Here is a 15,755-nt window from a genome sequence, read left to right on the forward strand (position 1 = left end):
ACTCCTTTAATTCAGTCTCTTAATGAAAAATGTTACTGCTACTTACACCTTTCTTTAACAAGGATCAGATCAACTTGCAGTTCCCTAGAAAGCTCATTACTGTAATAGTCACGATAACAAAAGTATCATGAATTGTTTACTAAATATTTGCTGATAGCATTTTAGCAGAATTTTTTTAAAAACCTTTTCTGTGGAGTTATTCTTTAGGATATGACTATATCCTAGCAGCTGAATAAGAGTACATTGCAAGCCTTCTCATCCCTCCATCCATGTGTAAAGGTCCTTCCGGTTTATGAAGCAGCTGTTTATTTCAGCAAGGAGTGCAAACTTTATACAGCAAGAACAGCCAAGGATGTCTGATGGATGAAATGAGCACCTTTTAAGCACTGAGAGAAGCTTTTTCTCTTCCCTTCTCCATGGATGATAACAATTAGCCTCTCACACTCTAATCCAACTTGCTATACTTAAGGGGTGTCGACTAACGCCAACTAGTCTACATTGACATTATTTGTCAGACGTTGTCCAAAGTATTTGAATTTAGTAGTATGAAAAGTTTGCTCACAGGGATCTGGTGCAGCTGGACTAAGCATGCCAAATATTTTTTTCAACAAACACACGATGTAATATGCTTGGCACCTCTGTTGCTATGGATGGCTCAGACTGACATGAAAATGCCATTATTCTGCTGTGAGGGGAGGAAAACAGCAGTAGCCACAGAAAGTAAATCAACACTCCTCTGCAACTCTTTGAGTGAAATTCACCTCAAGCTGTGGCTTTTTGAACAATGTCCATTGGCTTCTTGGGAGGAGTCAAGGAAACTAAAGTGGTACATTGGCCTTGTGCTGGGCCTCCACATCACACAGCATTTGGAGAAGACTGGAAGAACTTAACTAGTGAATGGTGTCTGCAAACATATGTAAACTTGATAGCATAATCTTTTTACAAAAGTACTTCACTGTGTAGGCCACCAGTTGAGACATTTGTGGCTAACACAGATGTTTACTACACTGATTCTCTCCCTGCAGCATGCTATCTGTTCTTAAGCCAGATAGGAAAAATCTGCATCCTGTGAGCCCAACACTTTACACTTCTTTAGAGTCATTAGATTTTTAAAATGGAATCCTTACAAGTGAGACATGTAAGTCATGGTACGCCACACTGCTGTTGGCATACGCATATTACAGGATCTAGGTAAACCCATTTATGCTTTATCTTCGGCTTCTAACTTCAAAGTGCACTGCTTGCAAAAGATAGCTGAATGTGATAACATCTTGCACTACAAATCTTAAAGAACCTATTTTTAAAAAAATTCTAATGTTTCTAGTTAAACTGAACTTAGTAAATAGTCTCCTCATACATCCCCTTACTCTAACCTCTCATCACATATACACATAATCACTCTCTTTCTGGAAAAAAAAAATCCTGTTTTTTCCAGCTTGAGGTATTTTCAGATCCCTGTCTTAACCTTATACATGAGATCTGCCACTGAAGTCAGTGGGACTGTTTGCATGTGTAATGCAAACATAATTTGGCCTGCTTGCTGGTAAGCCATAATTAATTATCAAACATTACATGCACATAAGCCTACTAGAAACACAGAGATGGCTTTAAGCATCAGAGGTTGCTGTGTTAGCCTGTAGCTTCGAGAACAACAAGAAGTCTTGTGGCACCTTACAGACTAACAGATAGTTTGGAGCATAAGCTTTCATGGGCAAAGACCTGCTTCATCAGATGCATGAGTTGCGGGGGGGGGGGGGGTTGGTTTCAGAGGGGTATTTAAAGAGTGAGGTCCCAGTAAGTGGGAGGGCCACAGCTGATAAGGTCTATTCAGCAAGGTGGAAATGGCCCAGTATCAATAGTACTTTTCAAAAGAAGAAAAAACAAGTCAGATCAGATGGCTTTAACTCTGTAAATATATTAAATTTGCATATTAGAAATATGCATTGTACAGCATCTTGGCAAAGGGATATCCCTTATCAATACATAATTTCCTTATGCAAATTGGTCACAAAATTGTAACATTCAGTGCAGGACTCTCTTGAATCCAATCTGTGTGTGGCATTTTATTAAATTATAGAACTGTAGTAATAAAACTAGGGAAGTGATTATTCCCCTTTATTAGGCACAGGTGAGGCCACATCAGGAGTACTGAATTTAGTTCTGAGGACCCCCATTACAGAAAGGTAATGGAAACACTGGTGAATGTCCAGCAGAGGGCAACAAAAATAATCACAGGGCTTATGACTTATGAAGAGAGGCTGAGGAATATGGGCTTCTTTAGAACCCCCCCTTCAGGCTGCTATCAAATCCTCTCCCTCCCCACCCATGCTTCTGTATTCTAAAGAGGATGAAGAGACTGTGCTCTAGTGACAAATGACAGAACAAGGAGAAAAAGTTTCAAGTTGCAGCGCAGAAGGTGTAAATTGGATATTAGGAAAAATAAATTCACTGGGAGGATGACTAAGCACTGGAATGGATTACCTGGAGAGGTGGTGGAATCTCTGTCCCTCAGAGTTTTTAAGTCCCAGCTCGACAAAGTCGTGGATTTAATAATTCAGTTGTGATTGTTCCTGCTTTTAACAGGGGGCTGGACTCTGACCTCCCAAGGTCTCTTTCAACCCTATGATTTTAGGCTTAAAGTTCAACAGGTCTTACTTGTTTTACTGACTTGGGGCTTTGGTAATTAAGGCTACAATTTTCAAACATGGGGGTCTAACTGACTGTGTAATCAATTCTATACTTGAGTTAACACAAGGTGTTCCTCACTACACCACATTGGCTATGTCTATGCTAGCACCCCCCTTTTTGAATGGGGAGGCTAATGAGACACTCTGGGGCTACGTCTACACGTGAAGCCTACATCGAAGGAGCTTATTTTGATGTAGCGACATTGAAATAGGCTATTTCGATGAATAATGTCTACACGTCCTCCAGGGCTGGCAACGTCGATGTTCAACATCGATGTTGCGCAGCACCACATCGAAATAGGCGCTGCCAGGGAACGTCTACACGCCAAAGTAGCACACATCGAAATAAGGGTGCCAGGCACAGCTGCAGACAGGGTCACAGGGCAGACTCAACAGCAAGCTGCTCCCTTACAGGGCCCCTCCCAGACACACTTGCACTAAACAACACAAGATCCACAGAGCCGACAACTGGTTGCAGACCCTGTGCATGCAGCATGGATCCCCAGCTGCAGCAGCAGCAGCCAGAAGCCCTGGGCTAAGGGCTGCTGAACACGGTGACCATAGAGCCCTGCAGGGGCTGGAGAGAGAGCGTCTCTCAACCCCTCAGCTGATGGCCGCCATGGCGGACCCCGCTATTTCGATGTTGCGGGACGCGGATCGGCTACACGTGCCCTACTTCGATCTTCAACTTTGAAGTAGGGCGCTATTCCCATCCCCTCATGGGGTTAGCGGCTTTGACGTCTCGCCGCCTAACGTCGATGTTAACATCAAAATAGCGCCCAACACGTGTAGCCGTGACGGGCGCTATTTCGAAGTTAGTGCCGCTAATTCTAAGTAGCGTGCATGTGTAGACACAGCTTGGGATATGCAGCACCTCGTTAGCATGATGGTGGCCGTGGCACTTTGAAAGTGCCACTTTCCACTGCACACGGCTTGTCTACACGGGGTCCTTTTTGAAAGTAACCTGCACACTTTGAAATCCCCTTATTCCTATTTGGTTGTAGGAATAAAGGGATTTTGAAATGTGCAGGGTCCTTTCAAAAAAGACCCCCTGTAGACAAGCTATGCACGATCAAAAACAGCACTTTTGAAGCGTTGTGGCTACCATTAAACTAATGAGATACTTCAATGAATATGCAGCATCTCATTAGCATTCCCCTTTCGAAAGGGGGTGGGGCGTGCTAACATAGACACACTCATTCAGTAAGAGTGCACATGATCTAGGCCCCATTCCCCACAATGACATGCACACAGCCCAATTCAGTGGCCTTTAGCCACTGAAAATTGACTATGCAATGTGCAACATGTACAGCAATAACTGTTCATAGCCTGGTAAAAGGCAATCTTCACTTTACTTCAATTCCCTTTGTTTTAGTAAGGGAAACTTCTAGCTACTAGAAAATGCTGGCAACTAAATTAAGTAGTTTTTCATTCAGATCAGATCAGCTGTAGAGAATCCATTCTGAATTCAAGAAAAGGGGATGATACACTAAAATTATTGTGAAATAGCTGCCTTCCAAATGAATACATTTAATAAAGGTACAAATAAATAACAGCCATATTGTGTCAGAACAAAGGTCCATATAACCCCGTAGCCTGTCTTCCAACAGTGATCAATGTCAGGTGCCCTAGAGTGAATACCCCATCCCTTGACGAAGAGAAGCTAGGAACACCGTCCTTGCCCATTCTGCCTAAGAAGCACTGATTGCCCCATCTTCCGTGAATTTATCCAGTTCTTTTTGAAACCTGTTATAGTCTTGGCCTTCATAACATTCTCTTACAAGAATTTCCACAAGTTGACTGTGCATTATGTGAAAAAAATACTTCCCTTTGTTTTAAATCTGCTGCCTATTCTAGTTCAAATTCTTCTAGAACAGGATATCCTGTTCAGTTCTATACAGGAAGAAGAAATTATTACACCTGTCACTTCAGTAATTGAAACAGTAGTACTGAATACAGAATATTCTAATCTCAGTTATTCCAGTGGAAATCCAACTAATTAACCTGAAATAAATGGTGTTTACCCTGAATTAAATGAGATCAGAATATGGCTCAGAATGATGATGATGAGATAATGGACTACAATAACGCATTACAAGTGCACTCAGAAAAAAAGATTCTTATTGGCATTTGTTGTTTTTTTTCCATGGGTAAGGAAAAACAAGTAGAACTACAATCAATATAAATAAGTGTCCTGGAATTTAAGATATTACTTCAAGAAATTCTTAATGCTGTATTAATCATTGAGTTCAAACTATATTTATGGATCAAGCAAGTCCCTTTTTCAAAATACTCATGCATAGGAATGCATTCTCCAATATGGTACTGAAGTGTAAACCAGTATCACAGTTGCCCAGAGCATCAGGCTGTACTCCACAACGATGATTTCTCATTAATTTTTCATGTAAAAAGCAATGAAGAAAGCTAGACAATACCAAAAAAAACATTCCCAGCCAAAGCCCCCAGTCTCCTGCTTTTATTAGTTGCAGATTTCCCAAGTAATATCTGACTTGCCACTTTAATTCTTACTATACTGGTAAATTTAAAATTCTTTAGTAAAACACTTCATGTCACAGTCATGATGCTGGGTACCCTTACCCTACCTTTTTGTAGTTGGAAACCACGGAAAAGAGGCAGGAAAGTGTAGGAAACTGTTTCCTACAAGTGTGACTCCCAGCTTACTACTGGGGGAAGGACTTCCAAATCCAGAGATAAAAGTGATGCAACCCTGTGGAGATGGACGTGTGACCTTCTTCCCCTTATAAGATCACTGGTCACCTGCTACTCACTATGCTTGAAGGGACTGCAGTTGTATAACTGGGGCAAAGATACACTAACGTATATGCAAATATGAACCAGAGGAAAACATACGCCAGTTGTTTACTGTGCCTTGCTACTCCTGACCCACAGGGCCCCAGACCTCTGGATACAGAATATATATGGTGTACAGTTGAGGGGTTATGCTGCCTCTCACATTATGGTATTTACATACCTATAGCATGGAAAAGCTTCTGCATGCTCAGTAGAAAGCTATTATTATGAATAATAACATTAGAACAGCATCTAAAGAATCCATTCAAGGATTGGTTTCTTTTTTGCTAGGCATTGTACAATACGTTATTATATGAAAAACTATATACTATAGGGCCTATTTTGCAAAGCTACTGCCCCAATGAACCCATGCTCAATTTCTATGACCTCTAATACAACTTACATGGCTTCTGTTCCCTCTCCCCCAGTTTCTTACTGAACTGATGCATATATCTTAAGATCTGCTTTGCTGCACATTTAGGGAAAGCATTAAGAATTCATCAATCTGAAGTGAAAAGACAATTATGTGATGGGGGGGGGGGGGGAAAAAAAAGTCTTACCCCCACTCACTACTTAATGAAGGCCTGAAAAGCTGTGTGTGTTTTGCTCTTGTTTATTTGTTTGCTCATTTGCTAAAGGACTAGGTAAGCGACTTTGCTTAGCTTTTCCTTCAGAAGTAGTAAGGGTGCGGTTAAAGTAACGATTTTAATGGAAGTAAATGTGCTGGGTTTTGGTTTTTTTTAATAAAAGCCTCATCTGTTTCTCAGATGACAAAAAACAAAGTTTGAAAAACTCGGGCAAAAAAATTTCCCCCTCTCAGGCTTTTCCTATATTAAAAACTTCAGTAGTTGAACTAAGGTTTAATGTAGTTAAATTGGTGCCAACTCTTATATCAGCTCTCTTAATTCAATTTCAACCTGATTTACAGAAATTTGGTTTTAACTCAATTACTTATAAAATAACATAAACCAGAATTAAATTGTCCATACCATGCTTTTCACTTTAACTCAACTGGTTTTAAAACCTATTTTGAAGTTGAAATGGTGCAACTTTTTAATATTGACATGACCTCAGTTTTCAATGTCCTAGTTTGTGCTGTTATAATCCTAATACCTTTCCAGTTATCCAGAGTTCCTGGGGATCTTAGACATACATTTCTAATCTACAGACAAATGGGGAGCAGTGAATCTTCCAGGCCTTCACCTGTGATTTTAGTTTTCCAGCTCATCATTATATATTGCAGTGTTTCTAACGTTAAAGCATTTACTCAGATAACCATGATGTATTTCCAAACTCCCTATGTAATTACTTCACAGCTGATCAGCTGTAGCTATTGACTAATAACTGTACATTTTTAGTATTGTACAAGTACATCCTGAATGTCTTCAACTCAATAAAACAAAGCAGCAGAAATGTAGCACTTTAAAGACTAAAAAAAATGATTTATTCAGTGATGAGCTTTCGTGGGACAGACCCACTTCTTCAGATCAATTTCATTTCCAATACAGACTGACATACATAAATACAACAAGAAGTCCTGTGGCACCTATAGATTGCCCATGAAAGCTTATGCTCCAAAATATCTGTTAGTCTATAAGGTGCCAGAGAACAACAAAAAGTCCTCAAAGATACAGACTAACATGGCTACCTCTCTGATAAGTACAGAGCACCAAAAAGAAAAAAATTGCAATAAAAACTGACAAATCCTCACACGAGAGACTTGAGTTATAGTACATATTCAAATTCGACACATTTACACATGGTATGAACAGACACCAATTACCATTAAAATGCCTGGCTAACAGGTTTGTGGATCAGGAGTGTTTCTATGTCTGTTTTGTACCCATTAACTCTTTGTTGAAGGGAGTTTGAAGTCTGTCCAATATACAAAGCATCTGGGCATTGTTCGCACATGATGGCATATATGATGTTAGTTGAGGAACATGAGAATGTGCCCGTGATTCTGTAAATAACCTGGTTAGGTCCAGCAACGAAGGGTCCTGTGGCACCTTATAGACTAACAGAAAAGTTGTGAGCACAGACTCACTTCATCAGATGCACTGATGAAGTGAGTCTGTGCTCATGAAAGCTCATGCTCCAGACTTTTCTGTTAGTCTATAAGGTGCCACAGGACCCTTCGTTGCTGTTACAGATCCAGACTAACATGGCTACCCCTCCGATACCTGGTTAGGTCCAGTGATGGTATCTGCAGAAAAGATATGTGGACAAAGCTGGCAGTGGGCTTTGTTGCAAGGAAAAGTTCCAGGACTGGTGTTCCTATGGTACAGACTATGGCTGTTTGGTGAGAATCCTCATAGGGTGGGAGGTTCTATGTAGCAGAGAACAGGCCTGTCACCTAGGGCCTGCTGGAGAGTGGCATCCTGATTAAGGATAGGCTGTAGGTCTTTAATAATTCGTTGCAGTGGTTTGAGTTGGGGGCTGTAGGTGATGACCAGTGGTGTTCTGTTCCTGGCTTTTTTGGGCCTATCTTGGAGTAGCTGGTCTCTAGGTATTCATCTGGCCCTGTCAATTTTTTTTATTTCTCCTGGTGGGTAATTCAGGTTTATGAATATTTGGTAAAGTTCTTGTAGTTTTTGGTCTCTGTCAGTAGGGTCACAGCAAATGCAATTGTACCTAAGGACTTGACTGGAAATAATAGATCTAGTTATGTGTGCAGGATTGAAGCTATAAGCGTGTAGGTAAGTATAGCGATCAGTGGGTTACCGAAACAGTGTGGTACCAATCAGGACATCCTTGATTTGTACTGTAGTGCCCAGGAAACTTCAAACTCTCTTAGACAAAGTTAATGGGCACAAAACAGACATAAAAAAACTCCTGATCCACAAGCCTGTTACCTGGCATTTTAATGGAGTGGGCCATTTTGTTAATGACTTAAGAGTTTGCATGTTACTGAAGAAGAATTTTCACAACACTCTTGAAAGAGACTGCTGAACTCTCTTTAATACTCATTCGACACATTTAACACGTGGTTTGAACCAGGATGGGAATTTTCAGTCACTATGGGGCTTGTTTGCATACTTGGCTTAATCTAATTCTTGACTCCCCACCCCAATTTCCACCCTTCTACTCTGATTTGCTCACATTGGTGTTTTATTTTCTGATTTGTCCACCTTGATTACTGGTTTTGGTTCTCTGCCTTAAATATTGAGTTTGTTCTAGTATGACTATGGTCTGAAGAAGTGGGTCTGTCCCACAAAAGCTCACCTAACACATAATTTTGTTAGTCTTTAAAGTCCTACTTGACTGTTGTTTTTTGTTTTGATAGTATATAGACTTGCACAGCTGCCTCTGTTAATATCTGCCAAAGTGGGACTTTGCCCATGAAGGCTTGTGCTCCAGTATAACAGTTATAAGGTGCCACAGAAGACGCTCATTGTTCTTGTAGAAGAAAATACTTTTGGAGATGACATTACCAGCTCTGGTGCTAGATGATTTTCTTTCTTTTCTAAACAAATGGATAAATTGACTTAACTGTGTTAACACTTCAAGAAACTCCAAAACTCAACCCTAGAAAACTGTACAGGAATCGGATTACAAATTTCTTTACATGACAATGCAGACACACATCTCATAGAACTGGACTTTAGGAGGTCACTGAGTTCAGTCCCCTGCCCTCCTTGGCAGGACCAAGCACCCCACCCCCCCCGGCAACTCACTTGCCCCAGATCCCTAAATGGCCCCCTCAAGGATTAAACTCACAACCCTGGGCTTAGCAGGTCAGTGCTCAAACTACTGCGCGATCCCTCCCTCCACATTGCTACAAAAACTAAAGCAATGACTGGACTTACCAGAATTCAAATCCATTTTGCCAAAAAAGTTCCTAAAACATTCAGGTAACACTTTCTAGTTTGTAACATTTGCAATGTGGTAAGGAACAGTGTTTCTTTATACAATGATGTAAACTTAAAGCTAGCAGGAAATGAGTGTACTTCTTACATTCCCTGTTTATGACTAATAAAGAACATTATAGGTTAAAATGAATGCAAAGGGATTACTCCCAAAACAGTTACTATGTACTTTGTAAATATTAATCTTTCTTTTCAATCATAAGGAAAACTTCATCTCAATTGCTACATGAAAAACACTTAACTGTGATAGGCTATGAGGTACTTCAAGGGGTTAGTTTTGGACACATCTTAAAATGTCAGTGCTTGGATGAAGTGGGGGAAAGACAGTCAAGTAAAATTCCCTATCTGGCTCTGACAACCTATTACTGTGGGAGCAGGAACAGACCACTGTTCTGAGTCATAACAACATTTTGCTGGTAGACAATGGCATCCCCCTTAATTTCAACTCAAAATGAGAGAAAATACTCATGGCCAATGTGATATGTCCAAAAAAAAAAAAAAAAACTACTTTGTCAAGTTTATCAGAGGGTGTTACCAAAAAAGAACAGGAGTTTTATTTGAAAGATAAATATTCCTCCAGAAGTTTGTTTGTTTTCGTAAATGGGGTCAGGAGGTAACACATACTCACAGGGGCCTGGCGTAGTTGTCTGTTTTGTGATCACAACCATTAGATGGGTTTCAAACTGGGGACTGCAGATTATGCCTAAAGCGGCCTGAAAAGGATTGGTGTTACCATCTAACAGTGGTTTTCAACCTATGATCCCTGCACCTGGGGGAGAGGGGCTGGGACTGCAAACTGTGCCCAAGAGGGAAAATCCCCATCTGAAAATTTGAAGGGGTCGCCAAATGAGAGGAGATTGAAAAACACTCTTATAGACTAATCCTGTCCCCAAAATGCACCAGCCTGAAGCCTCATTGCCCAAACCCGGGGGCTCCCCGGGAATCCACTCATTGGCACGGCAAGCTGTATTACAGAGAGCGGAGAAGGGAGCGGCAAGGTGGTGCCCCAGGCAGAGCTCTGCACCAGTTTTGGGAGCTGCAGGTGAAAGCAGGCCAGGGCACACTGGTGCAATGCTAGCTGAGGATGGGCTCTGAGATTCCCCCTTACCTTGCTCACCCCGCTAGCTGAGGCTGGAGCTGGCAGCCTGGGTCTACCCCCCGTCTCACTCCCTACACCCAGGGGAGCTGGCGGCAAGACACTGGAGCCGCCCAACAGAGCCACCAGGCAGCACTGCCCCAACCTGAGCCCCACTTACATTTCCTACGGGTCCATCACCCCGGTCCCCTCAGCACCTCCTGCCCCGAGCCCCGCCCCCAGGGGCCGCCGTAGGGCAGCACCGGGAAGAACTCGGCGTTACTCCCACCCTGGGGCTGGCTGGGGGCGGCAGGCGCCTCCGCGCGGCGCAGAGCAGCCCCGCCTGGGAAGAAGGGAAGCGGTTGCGGGAGGCGCTGGGGCTCCCACCCACCTCAGCCAACGCCTGTTCCCCGCCGCCCCGGGTCCCCCGCGGCTTCCGCTGCGCCAGGCCACAGCCAGGCCGCCGGCAGGGCGGGGCTCCCCCGCTAGCCCTGACAGGCCCTCGCCGCCCGGCACCGTTATCTCCCGGCCGCGGGGGGAGGGGGGGGAAGGCTCCCAGGCCGCTGCCTGGCGCGGGAGAGCCCCGGTCCCCCACCCCCGCAGCGCTGGCGCCGGCTGGGGCCGCCGCGGCCGAGCCCAGGGAACCGCGCAGCGGCGCCCATCCCCGCGGCGGCGGCGGCCACCTACCGTCCGCCGCCAGCGACATCTCGATCAGCGTCTCGCTCTTCCTCCCCAGCCGATTCATGGCTGCGGCGCGCACCAGGCCCTGCTCCACTGAGCCCCGGCCGCCCCGGGGCCTGAAGCAAGGCGGCAACCCCGTCCCCTCCCTCCCTGCGCCCGCGGCTCGGGTTACTCTGCCCCGCCCGGAGGGGCGCAACGAGCGGGGGTTACCCGGCCGGCGGCTGCAGGCGCGTTTCTCCCAGCCCCGCCCGTGCGCTTTGCTGCCTGCCCCTTTGCCGGGCTGTGCCCGCCCCGATGCTGCTGGGGAAACAAGAGGGATGCCCCACCTCGGCCCTGAATCACATGCCCTGCTTCCGCCCAGGGCACCAACCAAGCAGTTCGAGGTTGGGGATGTCGTTTTTCCTCCAAAAACAAGAAGTCCTGGAGCACCTAATAGACTAACATATTTTGGAGCATAAGTTGTCGTAGGCAAAGCCTTGTTGTTTTTGCATATACAGCCTAACACAGCTACACCTCTGATAGTTGTGCTACGGCACTTTTTTTTCCCTTTTATGGTGTCTAAAGCTCTGCCCCAGCTTCATTTTTGCAGAGGAGACGTGCCCAGGGGAGGAAAAGGGGAACAGGATGCCGCAAAATCTGTCCACGCTCACTGGGACAGCTGAGAGTGAAACCAAAGCAAACATTAAAAGCAAGGCTCCAGACCTCTTCAGGAGGTTAATTTCACCTAGCTCTGGGAAAGGAAGCCCCCCACCAGGCACATGCAGCCTGGCCTTCTTGCTCCGAGGCACCCCCTGTGAAGATGGAGAGCCCCGGCCACTTCAGTGTGGGTTAATCAAGCCCAACCTAGAGGGGAGTTCAGGAATATTTGTAGGATAAGTAGACAAATAAGTATTCACATTTGGCATCCTGACCTGACATCAGCAGGTCAGTGAGGCCATGCAATAAGAGAACAGAGCAGATACATACAAATCTTCTTCCTATTTTTAATGTCATACTAGCTGTTACAGTTTAGTCCTGTATGTGCGTGATGCTGGTAGACCTGGGTTGCCAGCCCCAGGGATAGAACGAGGGAGTATAGGATCCAAAACCCTGCACTCTACCATGGGAGCTAAAGGCCAGCTGGCTCTCGGCTGAGGCTGTAGAGCAAAGACTTCACTTACCCCAGATGAGGTCTCAGTGCCTCTGGGTACTACATGTGAATTTCCCCTTAGGGAGAATGAAAGCTATTGTAGGGTTAAGCGTGTGGAATATGTTTACAATTAATCATTTATTATTCTTAACTGCACCTATTCAGAAGAAGCAGACAGCAAGACAGGGAACCCTGCACAACTGTCATGCCTCTGGGTAATATATATGGTACTTTGCTGTTTGTTTTAGGCCAGATGAGCTTTCCTGTACCATATGATCTTGCAAAGGGATTAAGATGGACTTTGACAGGATGCTAATAAAGAAATAATTCCTGCACCATCGGGTGTCTGCCCTCAACCTTATTCAAAGGATTTAGACCAGTGACTCTCAACTTCTCCAGATTACTGTACTGTCTTGCATTCCCCCAAGTTTCTCCTCACTTAAAAACTTCTTTTATAAAATCAGACATAAAATTACCAAGTGTCACAACACAACATTACTGAAAAATTGCTCACTTTCTCATTTTACCATAAAATTATAAAAAAATTGGTTGTGATATACATATTTTACTTACATTTTAGTGTATAATATACAGAGCCATATAGACAAGTCATTGTATGAGATACTCATTTGTAATAAAAACAAAAAAGCAGTCCAGTAGCACTTTAAAGACTAACAAAATAATTTATTAGGTGATGAGCTTTTGTGGGACCGTGCGACAGACCCCACTGGTGTGGTTTTGATCTGAAGAAGGGGGTCTGTCCCACAAAAGCTCATCACCTAATAAATTATTTTGGTAGTCTTTAAAGTGCTACTGGACTGCTTTTTTGTTTTCATAGTATATAGACTAGCATGGCTATCTCTCTGTTACTATTCATTTGTAATGACTTTGCTAGCATTCTTTGTGGAGCTTGTTGTAAAACTAGGTGAATACATGAGTTGATGCACCCTCTGGAAGACCACTGAATACTCTCAGCGTTACGCACATCCCTGGTTGAGAACCACTGATTTAGAACAAGCAGAGCTGGTAGGAATGACTGAACAGAGACTCCCGGAAAGAAACAGAGGCCTGACAGACTGAGAAGCTATTTTGTTTGCTTACAAAGGCATAACAAGATCTACTGGCTGGAAGCTGAAGTTAGATAATTCAGCCTTGAAACAGGTTACTATAGCAGTGAGGATAACAAAATCTTGGAGCGACTTACTGGGGAGGTGTGAACACACCATGGCCATGTCTACACATGCAAGTTCTTCTGGAAGAAGGTGGCACTCTTCTAGAAGATCCCAGGAGCATCTGCACACAAAAGGCGTTCCCCCAGAAGGAATCCGGAAGAATGCAGTGCCCTTTCTGGAGTCCTTACTCTGCTCCCAAACCAGGAAGAGTGCCTTCTTCCAGAAGATCTTCCAGAAGAAAGTGTGTGTAGACACTCCATGACCCCTTCTTTGGAAAGAGCGGTCCTCCATGGCAGCAGCCCGCTGGAGTGCAGAGATGCCCCTGCCAGCACCAGCAGGGCTCTGTGGTAAGGTGACCATATTTCCCTATGTGAAATATGGGACACCTAGTAAAATCGCTTGGAATTAAGTGAGTTTAATGGCAATCTATTAGAACTATGCAATACAAACATTCAATGTAACATTAAGTTGATTGCGCAACAATTTAAAAAATATACTGCATTATTCTAACAAAAATAGGTAAAACTTAAAAATATATGCCTACAACTGAGTGGTTATTGCTCTATAAAAGCACCTGGCCTGTCCTCATCTTGCTGTCCCTTAGAGGGGGGGCTGGTAGTGTGAGAAAGAGAGGTACAGGAAGCTGGGGATATGTGGGAGAGGGCTGAGGTATGTGAGTGAGCTGCTGGAAGTCAGGGCTAGGTGTGTGTGCAGGACAGCAGGAGTCTGGGAGCAGGTTCTGGAACAATGTAACACCCACCCTTCTCCCCCATCCCATTTAAATTTCGCTGGAGTCAGTAGATTTACAACAGATAAATTAAGGTGCCTGCTTGTTTCCTAGCTGCTGTAGTGGGCTCCACCCCAGTCCTGGCCTAGCTAGTTCCCTCATTTCCCTGGGCAGGGCCAGAATAAGATAAGGGATGCAGCCTAATGGTTCAAATACCTTTCCCAAACAAATGCAAATACTTGATGAAAATCATTTATCTGGAAACCCAAACTCTAACTAAAAAGTCAAACAAACAAACAGGATCTATGGTAAAGTTCTTCCAGTTTTTAATTCACCATGCATCAATTAGTGAAATAAGGATTTTTTAACTGATCAGTTTTCAGATAAGTTACAAAACTCCAAAAGAATTATGTTGTAATTTCCCTTTCCCTTCTAGACCATTAACACCTATGCAGAGTGAAGCAGCAAAGCTCCTTACTACCCTCTCCTGCTGCACCCCGAGCCCTACATCCCAGGTGCTATCCAAAACATGCACTGCTAGCCAGAGCACCCTCACCCCAGCATTCTGGCCCAGCCTGGAGCACCCCCTCCCATATTCTGAACCCATGATTTTGTGCTCACCCCAATCCTAGGGGGCCCCACAAAATCTAATAGCCCTGGCCTCTGGAAGTTAATCCAGCCCTACCAGCCCTCCTCTATGATTCATCTTCCTTGTCCCTTTCTCCCTGGCTCTGCTCCCTTCTGAGTCCTTTTTCCCATCCTTTGTGGGATTCCTCCAAACCCCTGATGTCCCATCCAACCCCTGGCCTGGGTCCATCTGTTCTTTACTCCACGAGACTTGCCTGTCTGCTGCTGCCTGTGGGCTACCAAGCTAAGTGCGATCCCTCAGCAGCTGCCTCCCTTCTCCCCTCTGTCCCCCCGCAATGGCTGCACCCCACATTCCTCACCACCATAGGCCCCTGTCCTCCTTACCCAATCCTATTACCTGCCAGCAGTGTGTGTAAGCAGGGGCATATCTGAGAGACAGCCTACTCTGTCCTTCTCAAGCAGCGTGAGCAAAGGCAACCTGACTCCTTGCCTCCGCCCCACTCCCCCTCCCACCGCCCCGAGGCTGCCCCAAGCCAGCAACAGTGTGTTTAAACTATCTGTTTATAGAGCCCGCCCGCCTGTGTCCTCCAGCCTCTTTAGGAAGCTCTTTAAACAGACAGACCCTGCTGGTTCAGGACCTGTCTCTTTACATGTTAAGTCCCTGCTTTACAACATACCGGACAATAAGCCTGTTGATTTGTTTTAATATTTTTTTATTTTATTTTTAAGTCGGGAAGCTCTCTAGGGATCTAAATAGACAGTCCCAGCTAAAGTGGGATGGACGGTCACCCTACTCCCTGGTTTCTGTCCCTTGCTGTTTTTAAAGCTGCAAGGACCCAGAACCCCTATGGCAGGAAGCTGAGTGTGGAGGCAGCAGGCACCTGTACCTCTGCCAGCCAGACACGCTCCCCCGGCCCCCCTGCAGCGAGCGCAGAGAGCACGATGGCCAGCAGACAGCCTGCGCCTCCCTGGACACTCCGCCCAGGCCATGAAACAGAGTTTCCAGCGGCTCTGGA

At 44.6% G+C, this 15,755-nt stretch overlaps 1 protein-coding gene across 6 annotated transcripts in view; it reads right to left on the reverse strand.

Annotated features, from left to right (window-relative positions):
* The window catches only part of ANO5 (anoctamin 5), a 101,031-nt gene extending 89,716 nt beyond the window's left edge, over window positions 1–11,315 (reverse strand). For all 6 annotated transcript variants that reach the window (XM_074997674.1, XM_074997671.1, XM_074997673.1 and 3 more), the window contains exon 1: window positions 11,130–11,315. In XM_074997674.1, coding sequence (XP_074853775.1) covers window positions 11,130–11,187 — 58 coding nt within the window. In that variant the 5' untranslated portion in view covers window positions 11,188–11,315. The remainder of the gene's footprint in view (window positions 1–11,129) is intronic.
* Between the last annotated feature and the right edge of the window lie 4,440 nt (window positions 11,316–15,755).

This window comes from Carettochelys insculpta, chromosome 6, assembly GCF_033958435.1.
Source record: "Carettochelys insculpta isolate YL-2023 chromosome 6, ASM3395843v1, whole genome shotgun sequence".
In the NCBI taxonomy this organism is placed as follows: domain Eukaryota; kingdom Metazoa; phylum Chordata; order Testudines; family Carettochelyidae; genus Carettochelys; species Carettochelys insculpta.